Genomic DNA, 23,388 nt, shown 5'->3' on the forward strand with positions numbered 1-23,388 from the left:
ATGGAATTAGTTCTAAATACTATCATGTTAGTATATTAAAATTCTCATAATAGGCGACTTTTATGATGCATTTAAAATCGCATATTAAAATAAGACTATTGCATGAAATTAGTCAAACCTTGACTACCTTATCCCCAAGATAGACTTGATGAGCCACGAATGGCAGCAAAAGGGGGCTTGGGTTGTAATGGGGGCAAGACAAGCGAGGCCTCGCGGATGGACTGAATTGGAGGGCCGGAAAAACCTGCAGGGAATGATCAAGGCCTGGCGTGGTCGTTAAATAGCTGTGCAAGATCCAAGCATAGGCAACGCCAGCGTGACTCACGGTGGGGGCTGAGATTCAGCTCAACAAAGGCTCGTACACAGGCACGGATATGGATTGTCGTCGGGAACTTGTAGGCGCGGCTATGGACAATGACTTCAAGCAGTGGATACCTGGACAGTGGAGATCTCAGACAGCGGCAGGTTGCTTGCTGGGCGTCGAAATGAAGCACGATGGCGGGGAGACTGATGTTGCTGGAATCAACCGTGGAAGGTGATGCAGGACGCTTTGGCTTGATGGAAAATCGATGGCGAGGCTGGTGAAGCAAATCTCTATTTTCCTTTCCCATTACCGTAATCATTCACCCGGCTTGCTCCTCTTATTTTTCTTTCTTTATTTCTCTCACTTGCTGCACTTGAAAACATTCCACAATTCTCTCCTCTTGGCTGGCCGTGAATTTGTGGATTGATTGGTCCTATTGATTTGCTTCATTGTCACCCATGCCATGCGCACAATCTACTTGCCTCTTTCATAGTCGAGCATATTTTGAAGATATTTGCTAATTCGGGTGCCGGCTGAAAGTATTTCCATGGCATCTCAAATTCAAGCACAATGAAGCTAGCTTAAATGAAATTTATTGGATGCGGACATGCTTTATGATGTCCAAATGCCTAAAATGCAATGCAAAAAATTAAAATTTCTTGTTTAAGGGTCAATTTTGATCCCAAAATTTTTTATGCAATAAATGACCAGACATGTAGCCAAACTTTAGATATCAACGATCTCTTTATTACCTATAACAATTCTTCTACCCCTTTCCTCTTTATGTTTTTTCTATCTTCTTACAATCATTAATCAGGCTTATTGAATTTTAAGACTTGCTATTATTATGCGGTGGGATCAAATGATAGTTAAATCCGCATACTTGCAATTGCAAGGACGGTGATGGGATAAAAAAACTTGCTCCACATGAGGCATGAGGTAACTGATTAAAATGTGGATTTGCATGTATATTTAGGGTGCATTTATTTTACAAAAAACATAATATTTTTGCAAAATCTTCCGGAAAATCATTTTTCTAAAAAATGATTTGTTTTCCTTTATTTTGTGATATTAGATTGAAATTTTTTTTTTAGTGTCTTATTCAGAAAATGATCTCAATCTCATGATTTTATCTTAGGGGAAAATTCGATTTTTTAAATAATTTTATTTTTTTCTTTTATTTTTCCTTCTTCCTCCCTCCACCGGTCTCCGAGCCTCGGCGAGGGCTGACTTGGCCTGCCTCGGGCAAAGTTCAACCTTGGGAACTGAATATATGAAGAGAAAAAAATAGAGAAGAAAACAAGCGAGAATTTTTATGTGGAAAACCGGTCCCAAAATCAGGAAAAGGGAAAAATCACGGTGCTGTATGATCTAGGGTTACAAGTTTTAGCATTATGTTTTACCCTATATATAGTAGGAGTCTAGGGAATACATAATTAATATGGGAATTACATGTATGCTATTAGCAACATTACAAGATGGGTGACCTACTGGGAATTGCCTGCCTAAAATAAATTGTTTCTGCACTTGAATATTATTTTCCTCTATTATACTCCATAACTCTATCAATCTCCCACTTGGAGGCTAATCTTTAAAAAAAAAAAAAAAAACAATAATTTTTTTTTTATAGTCTTTATCTTTGTAGCCCAAATTGTCCTAGTGCAGCGGCTTCCCTCATCACTTACCATGGAGGCCAATTAAGGCAATACACAACCTCAGTTTCTCAATGGTAACAATCTTTGTTGACATATCTACTAGATTTTCTACACCAATAATCTTTTTCAATGACAAAGTCTCATCATCTATCAACCGACGAATTTTATATACTTTAATTCAATGTGTTTTGTCCTTGAATGAAATAATAAATTCTTTGCAAGACAAACAACACTTTGAATGTCACTAAAAATAACACGGTTATCCTGCTCCTTGCTTATCTCCTTCAAAAAAAAAAAAAAATTCAACCAAATCATCTCCTTACCAACTTTAGATATAGCAACATCCTCCGTCTCGGTGGTTGAATTATATAGAAGCCCAAGAATGTTTGTGGCACCTTCCACTTTTCAAATATCGTCCGAATGTTATGTTACACAAATATAGGGGGCAGTTACTCTATTTGGACGTAGCATCTGAACTTTGAGCACATAGAACAAGCAACTAAACAGACAAAAAAAGAAAGAAAAAAGAAAAATAGTACAAGGGCCAATATTGCCATGAAGTCTCATCTTCCGCTTTCAATTTCGAAGGGCACTTGGTTGCTTATGCTATCATCATTTCCTGATGCATTGCTTTTGAGGATGCCATCACATTCCCTTGATCTCTCACCAAGTAAATGCTCAGATTCTTCAAGGTCACAGCTCTGATTCACCCATGGATGCCTATCCATCACCTTCATCAGTCCCTCCAGTTCCATTGCCGCTTCCTTCATGGTCGGCCGATCTTCCCCTTTCACCCTCAGGCAGCGGCTTGCCAGCATCGCGACTTCCTTAATCTCTTCAGGGTTCCCCTCATTCAGCACCTTCAAGTCAATGATTTCGAACAACCTCTCGCCCTTTATTGCAGAAGTAAAATACAAGGACAAGTTCCTCTCATTCTCTGCCCGCTCGAAGGACAAGGCCCTCAGTCCAGTCAGCAGCTCAGCCAACACGACCCCGAAGCTATAGACATCACTCTTCTCGGTCAACTGGCTTGAGTGGAAGTACTCTGGGTCCAAGTATCCGAGGGTGCCTTGAACCAGCGTGGTCAGCTGCGTCCGGTCGAGGGGGACTAGCCTGGAGGCTCAAAAATCGGCAACCTTTGCAGTGAAATTTTCGTCCAACAATATGTTTGTGCTCTTTATGTCTCTGTGCAAAATCTGAGCAAATGCATCGGAGTGCAAGTACGAGAGCGCACCTGCAGTCTCCCCTGCAATGCGGAGACGAGCCCTCCAGGATAATGTGGACTCGTGGCCACACTTGTGTATGTGGTCGGCAAGGGTGCCATTGTTCATGAACTCATAGACTAATAAGGGGACCTTTGTCTCGAAGCAACAACCGATTAGCTTAACCACATTGCGGTGATTAATTTGGGAGAGGATGATCAGCTCGTTGATGAATTCTTCGACCTGACTTCGGTCCAAAATCTTGGCCTTCTTGATGGCGACAACCGCATTGTCTGGTAAGATCCCTCGATATACTGTTCCTTGGCCTCCTTGGCCTAGGATTCGGCTTTCATTGTAGTGGTCAGTAGCCTTCTTGAGCTCTTCGTCGGTGAATATTCTCGCGGATTCAACGGAGCCTTCGTGCTCAGAAAGAAGTCTCTGCAACATAAGGCAGCCCCCATTTTCTAGGAAGAACTTCTCTCTCTGTCTGCTGATCTTTCTTTCTCTCAGCCCCCAATATAACCAGGAAACAACCAAAAGAACCAGCAGGAAGCTTATGCTCACACCTAGGAAAAGACGTTACATTCGGCGTACAAACAAATCAGTCCTCCATCACCCTACATAAGGTTCACACACCCAAGAAAAGGGGGAAAATGAATCGAAATATGCTTAACTCTTTCTTTCTCATTGCTCAAACAATTTTGTTTTAATTTACTTCTCTGTCCTATTTTCTTCTCTCCTCCATCAACTTGAAGCTTTTGTATTAAGACGAACCTTGATAATAGCAAAATAAACCTAAATATATAATTATGCTGAGAGTATCTTTTGATAACAGGAATGATTATGGATGATAAGTGATCCATTTTGTTGCATTTGTTGCGAAACTATGATGCGTAATGCATGGATACCGCAATCTCGAGAACGGACGAAGGAAGAGCTAGACCTAAAAGGCAATGAAAGAGTTAGGCGATTTTCGGTGGCTTGATGGTGATTTAGTATCACATATGGTTAAGGTCAATCGATGATACAGAAATCATCAATAATGGTTATCTTATGCCGGATTTTGAGAAGGTCTGGCTTGTTGAACACTCTTCCACCCGAATGGCAAGTAGTGTTAGATCGGCTATGGGAGGTCAATGTGGTCCGGGTTATAGGAGGTGGTGGAAGCTTTTGTAAGAGAAGTACTATAGATTGAGTTGGCCAAAACTTCAACCCTTAGATTGTGCGCTACGTGGCGCGAGTGAGCGAATGCTTGGTGGCGACATGAGAGCTCTCAAAAGTTTTTCCATGGTTGGCAAATGTACCTTCGGTTTTCTCGATGTTTTGACTGATAGATTAGAAGGGACATTCCCTATTTATTTCTTTGATTGATTATGTAATGATTACTACACGATTGTTGTTAATGTAGCAACCGATATATTAGTTGTATTATGTGAAAGCTCATTATTCTATTGGATGTTAGATAATATTTGCTTTCTCATTCACCGCGATTGTGGGTAGTTAGTCAGGGTAGTTATAGAAGTTTTTGTAACTTCATAGAATCGATTTGCATATGACAATCATATTAATGATAATTTTAAGTTAGGATTTTGGAGGATGATTGGAAACGTAGTGACCTTTTGATTCTCGAAGCCTTACTTAAAATTATTCATTAATATGATGGGTCTATGCAAATAGGGATGCATAAATGATAGGCATTATTTATTCGTGCATGTATGTCCCTCGATGTGTTCGATGGATGGTTTCAAAGAACTAAGAATTTAATTGCTGATTTGAACGGCTACAATTGTGAAATATTGAATATGAAGATTCAATATGTGCTGGAAAAGCAAGAAGCACTAGATATTGCATCATTGCAAAAGGTGAAGGATTGAGCCATCCAAAAGAGAAGGAACAAATGAAACATGTTCCTTATGCTAGTGCTGTTAGAAGCTTGTTGGTGACATACGCTCCATGGGAAAGGAGTTAATACCGTAATACGTATTTCATACTACGTATGCATGAGACGACCAATAAGAGTGGCAAAAGTTTGATCTCAACTTTTATGTGTCGTGTGAGACTCTTGAGGAAGAGAGTCCTCAAATTTCTTAGATAAAACGTGCTTGATTCTTTTTCAACAACGAAAGAACAAGTGGTTGATTTTTTAATCTGTGGCTAACAAGGTACGCTCGAATCCGTGGTGTGCTACGATCGGTGATGTTTCCGCAATATCAAACGAGAATGATATATTGCATCGAGTGATGACAATACATGTATATAATTCATGGACACAACTAATTCAAAGAGAAAGATTTACATTTGAAAAATCTCAATAACTAACAATAGAAGATGGAACAATGACATAATAACAACATTTAAAGAATGTGAACGAATTACAAGATAAAAGAAGCTTTTATATGATGAAAAGGTTTGGGCAATGTGTACGACTTACTGACCTAGCACGACGTCAATTGAGCGAAACCTCTTTTCATGGATGATAGGAGTACAACCCTTGCCATCTTTTCTTCCATCTCCTTGGGATCCCTCTGGACATGAACAATTATACGTTCCTTGCAAGTTCGTACATATTCCAAGTCCAACGCAGGGTTGTGAAATCACGCATTCATTGATATCTGTAGGAATATATTCCAATTAGAAGGAGCAATTCAACTCCATTTCAATTGGAAGAAACTTGAAAAAGTAAATAGAATTCTATGATTTGGCAACACTTTCAATTTTGAGAGGACATGTCGAGTCAATTTGCTTTTCTTGAGATCACGATAGCTCACCACACTTTTTAAATGATGGGTCGTCATCTCAAGAGCCTAAGCTTAACCAAGCACTTTATCTTTGTTTCGAATAGAAGATTCAAGAATTATCCAACAAAATTGTGCCATTACCAACTAGAATAACACATCACATAGAAAAAAATTCAAAAATAACTGTCTATAAATACAGAAAAATGCTGGATGTATTAGCATCGGTACATGAAATTGATTACAAGTTAATTTGACCGACTCATATTGAGGGTTCAGTATGGATCATTTGTTTATAGACTCAATTGCTGTCGACCACTTTAGTTTGTAAAATAATCGTACGGACTAAATTTAGGAGAGAAGAATGTCTAGCTATATGAGGAAGGATTACTGTGAAAATCTACGGATTATTGCTAAGGGCTTCATAGTCATATTAAATTTCAAGCAACGAAAATTCATGCTACCGAAAGAAAAAGAATGATCATGTTTTACGGCTTAGATTGTTACAATTTTTAAGATTATAAATTTTACGTGATTATTACGAGAATCATTTAAGATGTACCATTCATGAAGTCAAAATTTGGGCCTCTGACTTAAAAATTTCGACCAATTTCTTTCTCTCGGTTTTCTATGCGATTGGATCCATTTAACATTCTCGCCCGTATTGAAATAATGATCCACGATTCTTTACATGAACACTTGTTCGGATGGTCTAATGAAAAGATCAGAGAAGGTACCTTGACAACCATTTTGTAGATAGGGGTTCCCTTGAAAACCCTCCAAGCAGCGGCACTGGTACCCGTGTCCATTCTCAGCATCTGTACAATTGGAGTTATCTTGGCACATGTAGGTCGTTGTATTCTTCTTTGCATCATCGCATGTTTGATCTGGAATTAACCAATCGACAACTATAGGGACCATATCAAATGGCGGCTCGTGCAGATTGTCCGTGGAGAAGCTAAAGAAGCCGTCTTCGGCAACGAAAGCGTATCCGCATGGATTGAATTCCCAGATGCCGGCATGATTTTTGAAGCTACTGACAGAGATGTTGTATTGGTAGGCGTCTCGAGGTATGCTAGTCTCGCAGCAACCAATGCCTGAGCACGACCCATTAATCACGTCTGAGAAGCTCTCGCATGAGGACAAGCACCCCGTCACATACGTGCTTCCTTGTCGGCCGCTGAAGGTTGCGTACGTGTCGCATCCCACGGCGATAAATTTGTTCTTGGCAGAAGATATGGGGAAATCGGGAATAATGAGCGAAGGATTATTGTTGTACAAGGATCCGCCAGACGAATTATAACAATCTTTGGCTACAAACATTGTTACACTAATCTCGTGATTCTCAAAAGATATATTGAGTATTTGGAGATTAGAGTCTCTATCGGACATATAAGGAGTGGGAGTATCAGTCGAGTTGTCGCAAAAGATGAGGAAAGAGTTTGATTCTTTGAAGTAGCAGTCATTGCCGGCGTTGTTCGTCCCAAATGGGTACGCGAAGGTGAGGTTGCCACATCTGTTCACGCATCCAGGCTTTGTTGTTTGGACTACATCCGCTGTAATTATTGACGATAGAGCCACCAATGAGCACAACAACAGCACAACTCTCAAGGGAAGTCTATGGAGCAACTTCGGTTCACACATATTCTTCCTGAATTGAGATGATGTTTTGCAACAAGATGATGATGAGCTTCATAGCTTGATGACAACCTTTATAAGTGATGATGGAGCTTTGAAAAAGCCACATGGTACATACATTATTCATAGTCTCGACTATATTAATCATGCCACGATTACATCATTAGTAAATTAATCATAAGGTTTGCAATGAGTATATAAACAAGTTGCATACGAACCACAGATCCCCCTACCGCGAGCTCGTGCAAAGGAAAATTGCGCCAGCAGATCCAAGCATTTTCTTTGTCAGCCGTGGGGTCACACGTGTTGTCAGCCGTTCTCAACCGTTCGATCCAAAACTTGTGATCATTGACCGTAGGACTTGAGCACGGCAAATTTGCAGCGCTTTAGACCACGGCAGAGTGGACTCGGCCCGACCTTTTAAAAAAATACGTCCACTAGATCAATTCCGGAACTTACGACATTCTATCATTCTTGTTCTTTAGGACCAGCTAATAGAGAAACTCGCCGGGCACTGCCGTGGTGACGGAAGGTGATGTTACGTTTGGTGACGCAAGGAGGGCCCGCGATTGGGCAGTGTAAACAAGAACTGAATGGGTCAAACGTGGGGTCACGCGTGTTGTCAGCCGTTCTCAGCCGTTCGATCCAAAACTTGTGATCATTGACCGTAGGACTTGAGCACGGCAAAATTTGCAGCGCTTTAGCCCACGGCAGAGTGGACTCGGCCCGACCCTTTAAAAAAATACGTTCACTAAATCAATTCCGGTGCCTCAACATTCTATCATTCTTGTTCTTTAGGACCAGCTAATAGAGAAACTCGCCGGCAGTGCCGTGGTGACGGAAGGTGATGTTACATTTGGTGACGCAAGGAGGGCCTACGATTGAGCGGTATAAACAAGAACTGAATGGGTCAAAAGTCGAAGTAGAACGAGTAAAGAGAAGGACAGGACCCAGCGTAGACCAGAGCAGGAGCTGATCGAGTGGGACTTGGAACGAGTTGGTAAGTCAACGGGGGATGGCACAAGCAGAATAATAACTGAAGTTGGGCTGACATCTCGACTGAAAGGGACACTACTAATTCCCGGTGGCTTCATCCACAAGTTCTCATCGTTAGATTTATACAAACGCTAGTTAGCATGCCCCTTACTTTGGCCGGGTTCACTCTAAAAGACCCTTTAAAAAATTGTTTAATTATAATAGGTATCAATTCTCTATTATTAGATACTCATCACAAATTAATATTGTTAAAACATGTAGGGACCCATGATAGAGAAGTAATTACTAATAACGGGAGCTGACAATATGTTCGCACATGTGCTTGCCACTTGATATCTCATGAACTACCGATCTATTATGGTATGATGTTTGACATTGTTTTGCCATTTAATCCATAACAAAAATAAATAAAAGAATGTATACGAAAAACTAATCTCTTGTTGAGTTAATACCTTAAGGAAAAAAAGGATAAATTCCAGACAGTATTTCAAACAGCACATCAGCATCTTATCATTCATTAAGTTAGAACTTTTAAAAAAAAAAAGATTTTTCAGAGAAAGCGTTTTATAGTATACTCTTCACTGACATGGATATTTATGAACGCGGTCCTTAAGTCAAAAGAGCTTAGTTTCCTTGAACGCTGCGTATTTATATCAACGTGACACGAAGCAAACTTCATCCGCAAAACAGAACATGACACAAGGTGAAGGAATGCAGGAGGAGCCGGCTACCACAAGCACAAGAACCGCTACAAGACCTCAATTGAGAACAATTCACCAGACAAAAAGGTAAGCACCGTTTCATTTTTAAATACCTATGACATGAGTCAGTGGGGCAAAAAGGAGAGCAGCCCAACACCAGAAAAATGTTGGATTTGCACAGACTGGAAGGATCCAAAGTAAGCAACTCTTTAAGTTTCATTCCAATACAAAAATGGCACCACTGCAACATGACTTGCCCTCACTAATCAAAGAGAGTAACAAAGAAAGCACGCATAACATGGACACTGTTACATATTATTGAGAGACTTGGTCCATGATATTGTAAGTACCATGCGTAAAGTAGAACTTCCACGCTACAAGAATTCTGTATCAAGGGGGTGAGCAACAAAGCAGTGTCTCCATCAAGATCAGAAAAGTAAATTCACAGGTTGATGTCTCAATGGGATGGAGGGCCAAAGAAAAAAAGAAGCTTACTCTTCTTGATGTTGAAGAAAAAAATGCAGCTGGACAGTTATTCTGTTACAACATATCTCAGAGAGAAATCAGCTTTTTGATGCTACCATGGTACAACTAAATGCACGACAGGGTACAAGCTGCGGAAGCTACAACAGCTGTCGCTAGAACAAAAACAACAAAAGGGTTAGCAATTTCCTCATCACCTTCATATTCCGTTGTCATTGAATCGAAGCTACTGTCAAATATTGCACAGCTTTCACAATGATATGCCACCCAATGTTGTGCAACCAGAAGTCAGGAAGACCCCACAAAAACTCCTTGGAAAATCACTGATCATCCTAAAAGCACATTTTCAGAAAATTGGTTGCTAGAGTTACAAAAATGATGACTCAATGATACTGTTCCTCCCAAGAAAAAATCAGCCATATCAAGTTCTCAGGAATCCATCTCTACACCAGCCAATTTCTCCTCGTCATTGAGAGTATTGGCCGCAATTAAAAGCATGTCCATTCCACCTCTACCTTTGTCTGCATCCTCTTCACCATTCTCATTTGGCTTTTTGTCCGGCGTCCGGCATTCCCCATTCTGTACAACTTTCTTCCTCTGTTTATTTTCAAAATTCTCATATGCCTTCTTCGCCCTGCGTATTGCTTGAATCCCAGCATCACATTTTCTACAAAACCATTTTCCCCTTGGAATTGAGGTGCGCGGCGGTTTCATGCAGTAGATATGATATGCTTGATCACAACCATCACACAAAACAATTTTGTCATCATCTCGATCAGTGAGGCAGCCTCTACACAAACAAGAAGGACAGTACCAACGAGAACTGTAGGACTTCAACTGCTTCGTTGTCAAGCACCTCCTATGATAATACTTATTGGGACAAAAAGGATGCTCGCACATCCTGAACTTATCCCCATTTTCAATCTCATTCCCGCATATTTTGCATGTACTCGAGATTTTGGTCTCTTCAAATGGGTTAATCCCCAAATCTGAGCTGCAATTTGCATCTTCCAACGTAGTAAGAGCCTCTTCATCAGCAAACCCATTGGCGGCACTCCTGGAAGCATTCAATCTCTCACAGACAACACAGTTCTCATGGGGAGAAGTGATTCCGCTTTCCGTGCAACTAGCACAGTACCAACTTCTAGGTGGAATCTCTTTCACTGCAGGCTCAATGCAAGAGACATGGTATATTTCCTCACATGAATCACAAACTAAACATTCCATTCCATCAGCTTTCAGTTCACAATGCCGACAGGTGCTTCCATTATATGCACCACATTCTTCTGTTTGCTCCAATTTAGCATCAACGAGAGCATCCTTCCCAGAGACCTATTCAAAATAAACAACTTGTCAAGTCATAAACAGAATTGACAAAACCATCATTTCAAGAACTCAGGTCTAAGAGGATTCGATATGATCCTGATAATAGCTTCTGCTAAAGCTCTAGATGTACTAATCTCATAGTGCAAATACCATAAAACATAGGCTGAACAAACTATTAGATTCATCAATGAGTTTCTAATTCATAAAATAAAAAGTTAAAACTCCTAGACAGAGGCATCAAAGAATACAAAAGGAATACAACAGCAATGAAAGTACAAAAAAAAAAACAAACAGTGGCAGAAAAAAGTCAGATAGCAGCATCACTACCACCCTTACCCACAAACACTAATGTTATGCGCAAAATAACAAAGCAAAGCTGAAAAAAGTTAAAAAAGGATGTATTCACTGGTCCGGATCAAAGCATGAAAAAATTTCAATGGCCCCCAGTTACACAGAATTACAACATGCATGAAAGACTCCCATATAATGAATCCGTGGCCTTCAATTATACAGAATTACAACATGCACAAAAGACTCCCATATAACGAATCCACATAAATGCCATTTCCAAGCAAACATGGAAATTGAGGGAGTGATTCATCGTGCTTTAAACATCTTCTGTCAGTCTGTTTGTGCACAGTAAATACAGAACAGAAGAATCTAATCTACAAAGACAATTATTTGCAAATCCTAATCGATTATATTTATGCACCTGCACCAGCATAATGCACCAAAAAAATTTACTCAGCATTTTAGGAAAAGTTACCACGAATTTTCCTCCATCAGAATAGCTTTTGTCAGCATTTGCCCCCTGGGAGAAACAGACACAACTTCAGACTTACCTTTAAAGAGAAAATGACAGCAAAGACTGTTGAAATGCATATCTCAAAATACTTCAAAAATCTCACATATTTGCAATGCTCCTTAGATATGTCAGTGAGACTCTTTGCCAAAGAAGCTAATCCGGTGCCAATCTCTTCAAGCTTCCTCCAAACCTGTAGCATTTTACAAGGTTTAATATATGCCATGCAGCTTATACAAGAAGGTAACTTTTTGCATACGACTTTGATAATAGGAAGATTAGAAGTCCACTACTATAAATCAAAAACTGCAACAGATATTTGAACAACTGGCAGAGATCCCACATCCAAATCAAGATGCGCAAAAACAAACATTACAAGTCACAGACTTAAAAGAATCTAGGGAAGAAATAAACCACCAAGGACATAGAATGTCATTGCATCCAATGGAGAAACCTTACAAGAGCATGCAGTATTAACTGCACCTAGAATCCACCTACTCTTCACAAGTATTCAATTCTGGAACCAGCTTAGATACCTTCATTGCAGCAAACACATTAATTGAATTACCCTAATAATTTAATTAAATCACATATTTGGAGCTATTTCCAAGTACAACTTTCAGTAGATAATCAAATTTTCCAAGTATAGCACATCCGTATAACTATCCAATATTGTTAGAATATCGGTGGTAATGGCATGAAAGATATTTCACAAGCCACTGACAGGAAAGGAACAGAAAAGTTGGCGGGATTAAAATGAAGGATAAAACTGAAAACCCTTCCCAAAGCACACATTCAACAAAACCCTTTGGAGTTCAAACACCCTCTCTTACAGAATGAAACTAGGAAAAAAGAGCATGAGTTCCATTAAAATCAACTGCAATTTATTCTATTTACACTGTTTCTAACATAGAGCAGATCCTCATTAATCTGACTCCACAGACTAAACAGCAAAATGAATGGGACTATAACATGACCTTAAAGTTCGACTCCCAGCAGACTCTTCTACATAGCTCCAGCATGGTAGCACATTTTCAACTAGGAGCTTTCCCATCCTTTAGATCATCACAACTCACTACATTTCCCTTCCATTCTCCTATACATCCCAGCAACATCATTAAAGCTAGAACACCAAGGCATTTCCTTCAAATGACTTCTCAAAGACTCGATTTAAACCTAATCCTACATAAGTAAAGAAAATACTATAACAATCTGAAGTCATAGGCCAGTCAAAATGAAACTATTTATATTTCAAAACCAGATCCCCTCTGAAAGTTTTACCAAAAAAAGTTGCACTTTTAAACAAAATCATCAATTGTTTCACACTGGACATTCATCTATACCCAACATGGAACCTTCATTTTGTAATACAGAACTGCAACTTAAGTTTACAAGGATACTAAAAGATTGAAAATGCGCTTTGAATTTTTGAAAGAGACTTCGAAAGATGCAATCCATTGAGTTCAATGCAAGATACCCAACAATTCTGCAGTACAGAAGGTCTGACAAAGAATACATTTATGTTGACCTATATAAATAAACCCTTTTAAGTTCGAGACTTGATCTGGCACTTGAGACAGAGATTTGAGAATGTAGAAACCATAAATAAAAGCTTGACAATTTACTCAAATCTAGATATAACTCACTTAGGACATCAGAGAAAAGAAGATAGTAGTAACACATTGGAAGGAAGATTGCAAAGAAGGGTTTCATTGTGAGAAAAACATCAATATTGAATGTCCCAGCTATCACATGTTGGCACCACAGTTACAAAGGCCCCAGAGAATTGAAGAAGCAATTCCTTAGAAGACAACTGATCTTCGTAAGGCATATCCGGATTTTACTGTTATTCTGCCAGGTGAAAAAACATTGGCTATTCTATCTAGCAAGAAGGGAAGGAGGAAGAGAAATATTTCTACCCAACAAAATCTTAAGCAAAAAGAGAGCTTTCCCAAGATCAAGAATCAAATGGAATTTAAGCTAAAGAAAAAATGGTCAAATGTTTATGTAGTTTTAGAAAACAAAAGGAGTGTATGTACATGATAATGACAGGTAGCTGTCTAAGCTTCTCAGCTGTTGGCCAGCAGAAGGAATCCATCCTAGATCTGCTTTAATCACTGCTCACAGAAGAGGAAGACAACCAAAAGAACTGCAAATTCCTCACCAAATTTGACATTTCAATCAACTACATGCACAGTAGTTGCTAAAGTCAATGTGACAGAGTATACAAAGTGGAACTTCTTTCAGTTATATAAAATAACTGAAAGATATAACAGAAGGGGTGCAATTATAAACAATTGAAGGATTTCTCATTGTATAGCATGAGACCACAAATCAATTTGCCAACGTATATATTGAACAGTCTCGCATGAACTCGTCAACACATCCATGTCAAGATACTTTACTACAATTAGAAATACGTCAGTTCTACCAATGATATGATACCTGTAATATGTCTGAAGAGAAAAGTAGTTGGGACTGTTCATAAGCTCCCTCCTTCATTCGTGAGTTAATAAGGCGAAAATCCAACACTCTGTCAATCTTGGTTTCTGGAAAGTTTTCACAAAGAAGCTTGCATAATTGGCTGAATTTTCCTGAAACTATGATGTTGTAAAATGCACGTTGACTCGATTCGGTGATCATCTCATGGTTAGATCCATTCATAGAGGCCTTAGATGTAAGGTCAGCACCATTGGCAGCAATTCCATTCTGCACCCCTGCAGCTTGGGTAGAGGTGCCCAGCCTATGCTGATCTTTCAACTGAGTATCCTGCTTAGAAATCAAAAAGCAGCCACCTGTTAAAATGAGATAAGCAATGTAGAATTAGGTGTAAAGTGACAATGCATAAGTAGTAGTTTTAATGGCACCAAAACCTTGGCTTTCGTATTATCAATTTCTCTAGCATGACGTGCCAGGGCATTTTGGATGCACTGTCCTATACCACCTTGATCACTCAATGACTGGAATATGTGCTCCAACACAATGCTACTGCACTGGCTCTGTGAGTGCTCATCGCAACCATTTTCAACAGCATGATGGACCACAGAAGGAACATGAAGCTGCTCAGACACATGAAAATCTGAAGCTCCAACTACTGGTTCCCTTGAAATCTGCAATAACAAATTTTCAGATATAGATTTCATCTACAATGTACAGACTGAATTACATCATTTTCACTTGATAAGAAGAAAGAAATTTAAGTATAGATGCAGGCAAAATTAAGTCGAAACATTCCATGTGCGGCACACAGACCATAAATCTAAGACGAGAAAAAATTAAACCTGCAACAAATAGAAAATGGTACAGGACAAACCTGGTTTGCCGAAATAGTTGAAGCTCCTGCGGTGGCTCTCTCATTCTCTCCACTTTTACTTTCCAGTTTCACTTGCTTTCGCCTCTTGTAAGTCCGAACACACTCACTACCACCAGAACTCCCTTCGGCAACATCACTATCATGGCCATTGGCAAAACCATTACTCATTTTCCCACTCCTCAAGCAAGAACTCTCGGCATCGCGGCTGTTGACCAAGGCAGGTTTATCTCCCTCTACGCCATTGGCCTCATCCCCCATCGAAAACCTGAATCCAGAATTCCAAACCCTAAGCTCCATATTAGGGCTCAAGAGAAAACTCAAAACTCCAAATTTCTAAAGCAAAAGTCAAAACAGTCATGCGTTTTCTGTTGAAAAAAATCCCAATTTCATCAATACCAAGAAAATTCAGCCGGCCAATTCACCATGTCACACTCTTCCCAGTGCCAAAAAAGAAGACTTCAAGCAGAGAACAAAAGTTCACACTCTCCACGCCATACCAAGTTCTCCGCAACCATGGCTTCTCTTTCAATTCTAATGAAAACCCAATTCATGAAACGCGCTGAATTGACATATAAACTCGAAAACTTCGCAAACAGCGACGCAGGAAGCAATGCATGTGTGGACAAGAAAACCATACAATCCACCAAATTGTCTCGGCAAAACACAACCACTTCAACCACAAACGAAGCGAACAGAGCAGTTGACGAGCGCAGCAACTTTGAAAAAAAGGAGAGAACTTTCCTCACCTTTGGCGGTCCTCGAGCGGAAGGTTGAATCTTTCGGAGGAGGAGAAGGAGGAGAAGGAAGTTCCGTAACTGGTACTCGCCTTTTTCAGTTCTGGGTCTCTCTCTCCTCCTGCAACTTCAACTGGTTTTTCCCCTCTCTCTCTCTCTCTCCGGTTTTTTTATCCCTGCTTGCCGAGATATTATTTTCCGGAAAATGGAAAAGAATATTTGGAAAATGGGTGCCGCTTTTGTTATCTTTTCCCATTTTCGGGATTTCGACGATAAGGGGAGGAAAAAGGGTTGGATCTTTGCTGTACTCTATTCCCATCCGAATGCAGATTTTCTTCTTTTTCCTCTGCAAAAATTGATAACACTTTTAATACCATTTCTTCATTCGGTAGTTCAGTTATTATCTTGTTCTTGTTATTGTATTTTGCTTGGATCTTGGGCATGAAATTGGTTTGAACTTCCCGGTTAAACCCCATGCCCACGTGGCACCTCCGGCCACCAATGGGAAAGCAGTCAGATGCCGCTGGCTTTGACTTGCAAGGAGGGACAGATCCCATGTCAAATTGATAGATTCGGTTCAATAATTTGGGGCCTTTGGGAAGCCTCACATAGGGTTTTTGTTTTTCTCTTTTGTGTTGTAATGTTATTTTTCAGTCTGAACCACATGATAACTTCTATTCATAAGTTAAAATACATATTTTTTTGGTATCAGTTAACGAGATACCGATTAGTCTGGTGGAAGCGAGTGTACTGTGTATTTGAACTGATATGACGTTATGATTAAAAGTTTTCTATTTCTTAAATTGCACCGTTGTAATTGTGTAATCTTTGAAGACGATCTATGAACTAGTTTAAACTTGTTCCTTCCTATTATGATGTTTTCCAACTAAAGCAATTTTTTTTTCCGTTGATGTGTTGCAATTTTCAGTAATGCGTTATCAAACTTTAACAATCAATAACTATATTTATCGAGAATGGACAAATCGAATCGTCGTCATTTAATTTTGGGTAGATCAATGCCGTCAAGTTGTTTTATATACTTATTTATTAATTTCCCTATTTTTCTTTCAAAAAAAGTGAAATTAAACAGGCAATGCCAATGATCAATCTAATGGAATTACTAACCGCAAGTTTTCAGTCACCAAATCGAATCATGCCACAACTCATTACATACAAGAACTTATAAGGAAAATGAAAACGCAAAGCAAATGTGAAGATCAAAATTGAATAGTTCCTTTTTCTTTGATTTTAATTTCAATTAATTTTTCTATTTTTCGATTTTTCTTTAAATTATTTTTCTTTTTTATAAAAATTTAAATGATTTTTTCTATTACTAAGTTTACTTAAGCGATTCTCAATTGTGACAATTAACCATGTCCATCACCAAGTCATGAATTTGACTAAGATATGCGACATGTCTATTACTCGTTATTTTTTTCCAATTATCACCTAACTTTGTTATGATTATACCTTTTAATCATGCCTAAAAACACAATTGTACACCTTATCCAATCCTAAACTTCTTCCACACTAAGTCTATGAATAAAGCTAAGATGGGTTTTTAATTTACAAAAGATCAATACAAACTACCTTGCTATAGAAACCTTGATCATGGATATGAAATTTTAGTCACCGCCAATCATGTCACTTATCATTAATTTTAGCCACTTAATCCATGAAACTTTTATATTTCTTTTTTACAATTTGTGTACTTCGATCAAAATCTGAATTCTCAAGCAAAATGTTAATGTGACATCCTAGTTAAGTGTGTCGTAATTTGGCTTAAAAAAATTTGCCACTTGCCTGCATCGCAAGTAGCTTATTAAAAAGTCAATCGGGTTTGATCAAAATGCATCAATTGTAAAATATTAAATAGTATGATAAGATATTGAAATAAAGTTCAGTTACCTAACTGAAATATTTACTGAACTTAAGTGGATGCCAAAGGATTTATCTTATATCGCTTTAAGTAAATCATTTCCACTTGATAATAATCAGTTTTTTTGGTCAAAAATAATAATTAGTTGGGAAATAATGTTCTCACGACCAAAGAGCATTCTTCCACAACCTTTTATAATTATTAATAATATTCATGCAAATCAATTGTGGCTGAATTTTAAGGGCAAATTAATCAAATCAAAATAGAGATTTCGAAAGAAGGCGTGAGAGAATCCTTTTAGTTATGGAATCACTATTTCCCTAATTATAATCATAAGTTTTCTTTTTTTCTTTTCACATTTTGTACCTTTTTACTGGCATAGGAGATGCGCGTAGGCAAGCATGACGTGAGTACGAGAAAAGAGAAGCGGAGGAGGCTTCGCGATTGAGGAAATGCAGCGACTGTGCGCGAGGCAGGAGGAGGAGCACATGGAGGAGACCGAGTCGGAGACGAATTCGGAGACGGAGCCCACCATGTGCTGCCTGTCTTGCGAGGAGCACTACGCCAGGCGCGACGCCGGCACTTGCAAGGAGTGCTACGAGGAGGCGAGCGAGACCGAGGAAGAGCTCAAGCGAGAGATCAAGGATTTGAAGGCCAAGATCAGGTTCTTGAGTTTCTGGTCTCCGACCGACCACGACCACGACCACGACCACCACCACCACCACCACTCCAGTGGCCGCTCCCATGGGTCTGGGTTCACCGATATCGTCTTGGTCGCCGCCGAGGACGGTCCCGACGGAGGCCCGTCAGTGCCGGTGCCCGCTCACAGGGCCGTTCTGGTGAGCTTCTTCTTTTGCTGAGTTCAAATTGCCGGGTTTTCTTTGATTTGGACTTTGGGTTTTTCTTTTTTCTTTTTCTCTGATCTCCGATTAAATTTGGGAATTTTGGAAGGGATGAGAGGGTTTAGTCCGCAGTGGTTAAGATTGGATTTGTGTGTACTTAATTTGCAGGTGGGTTCAAATGTTCTACTGTGGTGATAAATTGTGTCTCGATTGTAAATAATTGATCAATTATGTCATGGAGAAATTTTGCAATAATTCTTCTCGAAGGGGTGGATTAGATACGGGAACTCTTCCTTTATGGGTTTTATTTCAGTCATTGGAATGAAGGTGCGGAGACCCACTATGCTGAACCTTTGTTCGGTAGTCTTGATTTATGGAAAGTAGAGGCCCTTGACTGTGAAATGATGCTGAATGAATCGAGAATTGGAAGGGAAGATACTCTTTTGGGAGAGCTTATATTGGATATAGATGGTGTAGAAATGGGGTCGTTATGAAAATCATTTGTCTGGGTCGAGCTATTAAGGTTTCTCGGATTTTTCATTTTAGTCGAGGCAGAGAGAAGTTAAAAGAGAGTGAAAGAGTAATGCTAATAGAGGATTTCATTAGAAGTTCTATCTTTGTTTGTTACTGAGAAATTTGTGCAGATAGACCTCCAGAGAATTTGCAGTTGGACTTTTAAGATGAATTTGATGTGTTTATGAGAATTCGGTAAACTCGACATTGACATGGGTGTGCTAGCACAGTGGTACCTGTGGCTTACTAGTTGATAGCGATCACTGTTTGCCCTTGCCACTTGACGTCCGTAATAGGGTGGTAGTTTCAGTCTGGAAACAAAGACTGCCCCCAAAAGTGATACTACCTGAGGATAATGAGTTAGGGCTTGATTGATCAAATGCTTCTGATGCCTTGGAGGAGGCCTATACGACACCTTTAACTAGCTCGCCATCTCAAACTTTCATGCTGTCATTACTTATGTTATTTATAGCTGATTAAAGTCCTCTAGCTATCTCCTGCTCGTGAGACTGAGTCAATTATCTAATCATCAAAAGCCAGCCTTCATAATTTCTTGTGCATGAGGATATCAAGTAGAAGGCAGCCACTCTAGACACGACAACCATGTAATGTGACAAACTTCCTGTAGTAAATGACTATGCTTTGCCACAAAATACTCTTCAGAGATGCCTGGATTGAGTGGGGGATCAAATAAATGATTCGAATAATGACAATCCTAATTTTCGTATACTGGAGAAAAGTTGACCAAACGAGTTCTCTTAGATCGCTTCCTTCCTCCTCAGACAATTCCTGACTAAGTCGCCATGAGTTTATTAAACATATGCATTCAACAAATCGTATCTGTGATCTGACCTTGAAAAAGCATGTTGGGCCACTTTATTCTTTTGTTTTTGGTCTCAATGATTGCTTGGATTGGTCTTGGTCTTCTCTCTTCTCGAGCCTCAGCTTAACCTTCTTATGTTTACTCTGGTTTTCAAGATGTAATGCAAAGTTTATGCAGATTAAATAGTTGTTGAGCATATATAATCAGAAATGTCAAATTAATAGAATTTCTGTCACTCTTTATTTAGAGACTTGCTGTAAAATTCTGCCACTCTACATGCTTCGGACTGGGTTATATATGGTGATAATGGGGTTGCATTTACTTTTGGAACCACATGCTGGTAAGGATGCACCTACATAACACATTTCTCCTAATAGATTATTTCTTTAACTTCCTAGTATGTTATTAAACTCTCTTAGGTTAATCTTGAAGTTTTTCAATTAGCTAACATCTAATCAGGCATTAGAACTACCATATTTGTTTGGTTGGACCAGATATATAAGTCAGAGAGGTTCTCAATTTTCTTATACAGATCATGATTGATTCCTTTTATTTGCTTGGAATGAGGCTTAGTTGAGTTGAGTGGAATAATTGGTAATTGAGTCACTGGATACTTCAGTGATTATGGATTTCTTTGACAATATTTGATTTAATCATTTCTTGACCAACCAGATATGCATTTTGCCTGCTGCAATGTAATTTCATTGGAGTTATCAACTTGGAATTTACATAAACTTGAGTTTTGAAGTTTTTTCGCTTGGCATAGGGGACTTATGATCACAACATAGTTTTCATAGGTTTTGCAATTGATAATGTAAGCAAGGACATTGCTAAGAAGCTTTGCTTACAAGCTCCATAAAATTCATATCAGATGTTTCTTCGATTTAGAAAACTCTTTACTGATATTGATCAGATGCACAAAAATCTCCTATGAAACTATTGAGATTTCTCACACTGCAAAAATTGTGTTTTTGACTCTTTCGATTTTGTGTTTACAATCAGGCTAACCGGTCCCCAGTGTTTGAAGCTATGCTCAAGAATGAGATGGAGGAAAGCCGAAGTGGCACGATTAAGATAAGTGACGTGTCCTATGATGCCCTCCAAGCATTTGTCAACTATCTTTATTCTGCCGAAGCATTGCTCGATGAGCAAATGGCTTGTGAGCTTCTAGTATTGGCCGAAAAGTACCAGGTGAAGCACCTCAAAGCTTATTGCGAGAAGTTCTTAGTATCCAAATTGAACTGGGACAACTCAATCGTAAACTATGCCTTTGCGCACCAGCACAACGCAAAACTTCTCCTTGAGGCCGCATTGTCATTAATCTTGGACAATATGGATAAACTCAGAAAACGTCAAGAATATTCAGAATTCATTGAAAAGCACCCCACCCTTGTGGTGGAGATATTGGAAGCCTGTCTTAAAAAGCAGGAAAACACTGCAGCACCTAAGGATACTTCCGCAAAGTCATAGTCTTGTCCTGTACAGGGTAACCGTCGACGAGAAAAACCAGTTGGGAGAATGACTTTTCAATTTTATGGAATTTTGAGTTTGAAGGAACAGGGGTGGGATAATTTTTTGCATGGTTTTGTTAATAGATCTGATTGCCTTTGTGTTAATCAGGGATACAACCTCCGGCATTGGATCATTGGTATTGTTTTCCTGATTGAAGTGCGTTCAGCTTTGACAGTTAACTTTTATTGATTCAAAGTGCTCATTCGATGTCATTACAAATTATCTATGCTAAAATTGGCGATCATATACATTTGTACTATGAACTAGGGAAATTTGAGCCTTGTCTAGGAAATTATGGACGAACCAAATGCTTGCAAATAACAGAGACTACATTTCACTTTAGGGTTTTATTTACATTAGCATCATCAAAATCTGTTCTTATTTTCTTTTGTTGTATATTCCTTTTTTAAACTTTTTTTCAATTATATCACTGAACTTTGACTTGGCTTTGACTTGGCTTTTAATTAGTTCATTGGAGCTTGGATATTCCGGTCAACAACCAACCCAAAACTTTCTTTAGTTATTGAACTCTGATGCAAGTAACGTCCAGGAGACATTGAACGAAAGTGAAGACAGAGGATACATCTCATTAGTTTAAGAATTGCAATTGACATTATTTGGGCAATTAACTGTTTTGAGGTTTCTTAGAAAATTAACGCCCTCCTTCATACGTCTCTCGAATTTTTTTGAACGTTCGCAGCAAAGGACATGATGTTTGATGAGATGGATTTGACTTGCTCCAGGTCATCACCATCACTTAAGATTTGAATCACGATTTGGCAATTTGCCCGTCTTTATGCTTTTTTCAATCCGAGTATGATGCGCAAGTCTCAATAATCCACTCATGCAAGCTTGGCACTTGCTTTTAATGAATCTGTATGTGAAGATCTCTATCACGTATCAAAAAGTATCTTATACATCGGATACATCACATATCATTTTGTCAAGTTAAACCTTGTTTAAAATCTTGAAAACATGGTGAAGCGACAATACATAATGAGTAACGATAATGGCACCAAAACATTGACATTTTTATAATCAATCTCTCGAGAACGAATTGCTAGGGCATTTTGGGTGCATCGTTGATTCCCTACCAATCTGCAATAAGCCAAATAAGCATATAAGCCAAATAAGCATATGAGAGAAGAGTAAGCACCATGTTACCATGGGAGAGCTAAGTATCACATAATTACAGCATTGAGTTCTGCCCGCATATCAGACTAACCAGGCAAGGTCACAGATCTTTCGACCACACATATTACCAAATGAGTTGTATGGACTATTTCCTCAAACGTCTGAGCATATGAGACCAGGAGACAAAAAAAATCGTAATGACAACATTAGGCAAGCTTTCTGCCCTCCAAACTAATTCCCTGCCATTCCAGACACCGTACAAAGAGGAATTTGGAAGTGTCAAGCGTAGAACAACAAACATCACCACTTGCTCAAGATAACTGTCCCAGCTAAAGCATGATAAAAAACAATACAGGACACCTTGCATTCCTAAAGACTGAGCCATGGGCATGGGGAACTTGTTCACTTAGCTGTGAATCAGTGACGGGTAGATGCTTACCTAATCTGAGAACCTTTGTAAAGTTATTCAAGCTATCTTTTCTATTGATTAACAAGGACAGAACTAACTTCAACTCATTGGTATAGGTTGTAACGACATATATCAAGTTTATATGCAGAAACACTTAGATAACATCCAGATCAAAAAATGATAAATGACATCACATAGATCAGGATCCAAAGGATTGACAGAAAACAAATGTCAAAACTAGAAGTGCGGAATTACCAAAGGGTAAGTTATTTTAAATGAAAGGAAAACAAGAGTAAAAATAAGAAGTTGCAAGCATAAGTGAGAAAGGCAATGGGCATGTGAAGAGATTTTTACTAGTTCTCTTTGGTCTATAAAATACAAGAGCAC

The 23,388-nt window shown here is 39.0% G+C and overlaps 3 protein-coding genes and 1 pseudogene across 3 annotated transcripts; 1 reads left to right on the forward strand and 3 right to left on the reverse strand.

Annotated features, from left to right (window-relative positions):
• Positions 1–2,328: 2,328 nt before the first annotated feature.
• On the reverse strand, positions 2,329–5,728 carry LOC104428453 (annotated as a pseudogene).
• Positions 5,729–6,583: 855 nt separating this feature from the next.
• Positions 6,584–7,540, reverse strand: LOC120286301 (wall-associated receptor kinase 2-like). Its single transcript, XM_039302529.1, has one exon. It carries the CDS (start codon positions 7,538–7,540, stop codon positions 6,584–6,586), a length of 957 nt encoding a protein of 318 aa, XP_039158463.1.
• A 1,985-nt stretch (positions 7,541–9,525) lies between these two features.
• LOC104444053 (PHD finger protein EHD3) lies at positions 9,526–16,053 on the reverse strand. Its single transcript, XM_010057627.3, has 7 exons — positions 15,902–16,053; positions 15,156–15,420; positions 14,716–14,952; positions 14,288–14,611; positions 11,949–12,035; positions 11,807–11,851; positions 9,526–11,046 (listed from the first exon to the last, which is right to left on the reverse strand). The coding sequence occupies exons 2-7, from the start codon at positions 15,411–15,413 to the stop codon at positions 10,144–10,146; spliced, it is 1,854 nt and encodes a 617-aa protein (XP_010055929.2). The 5' UTR covers positions 15,414–15,420; positions 15,902–16,053; the 3' UTR covers positions 9,526–10,143.
• A 2,099-nt stretch (positions 16,054–18,152) lies between these two features.
• Positions 18,153–21,670, forward strand: LOC104444059 (BTB/POZ domain-containing protein At4g08455). The gene is made up of 2 exons (XM_039302237.1): positions 18,153–18,607; positions 20,949–21,670. Exons 1-2 carry the CDS (start codon positions 18,221–18,223, stop codon positions 21,414–21,416), a joined length of 855 nt encoding a protein of 284 aa, XP_039158171.1. The 5' UTR covers positions 18,153–18,220; the 3' UTR covers positions 21,417–21,670.
• The last annotated feature ends 1,718 nt before the right edge of the window (positions 21,671–23,388 follow it).

The sequence above is a fragment of the Eucalyptus grandis genome, chromosome 9 (genome assembly GCF_016545825.1).
Source record: "Eucalyptus grandis isolate ANBG69807.140 chromosome 9, ASM1654582v1, whole genome shotgun sequence".
Lineage (NCBI taxonomy): Eukaryota > Viridiplantae > Streptophyta > Magnoliopsida > Myrtales > Myrtaceae > Eucalyptus > Eucalyptus grandis.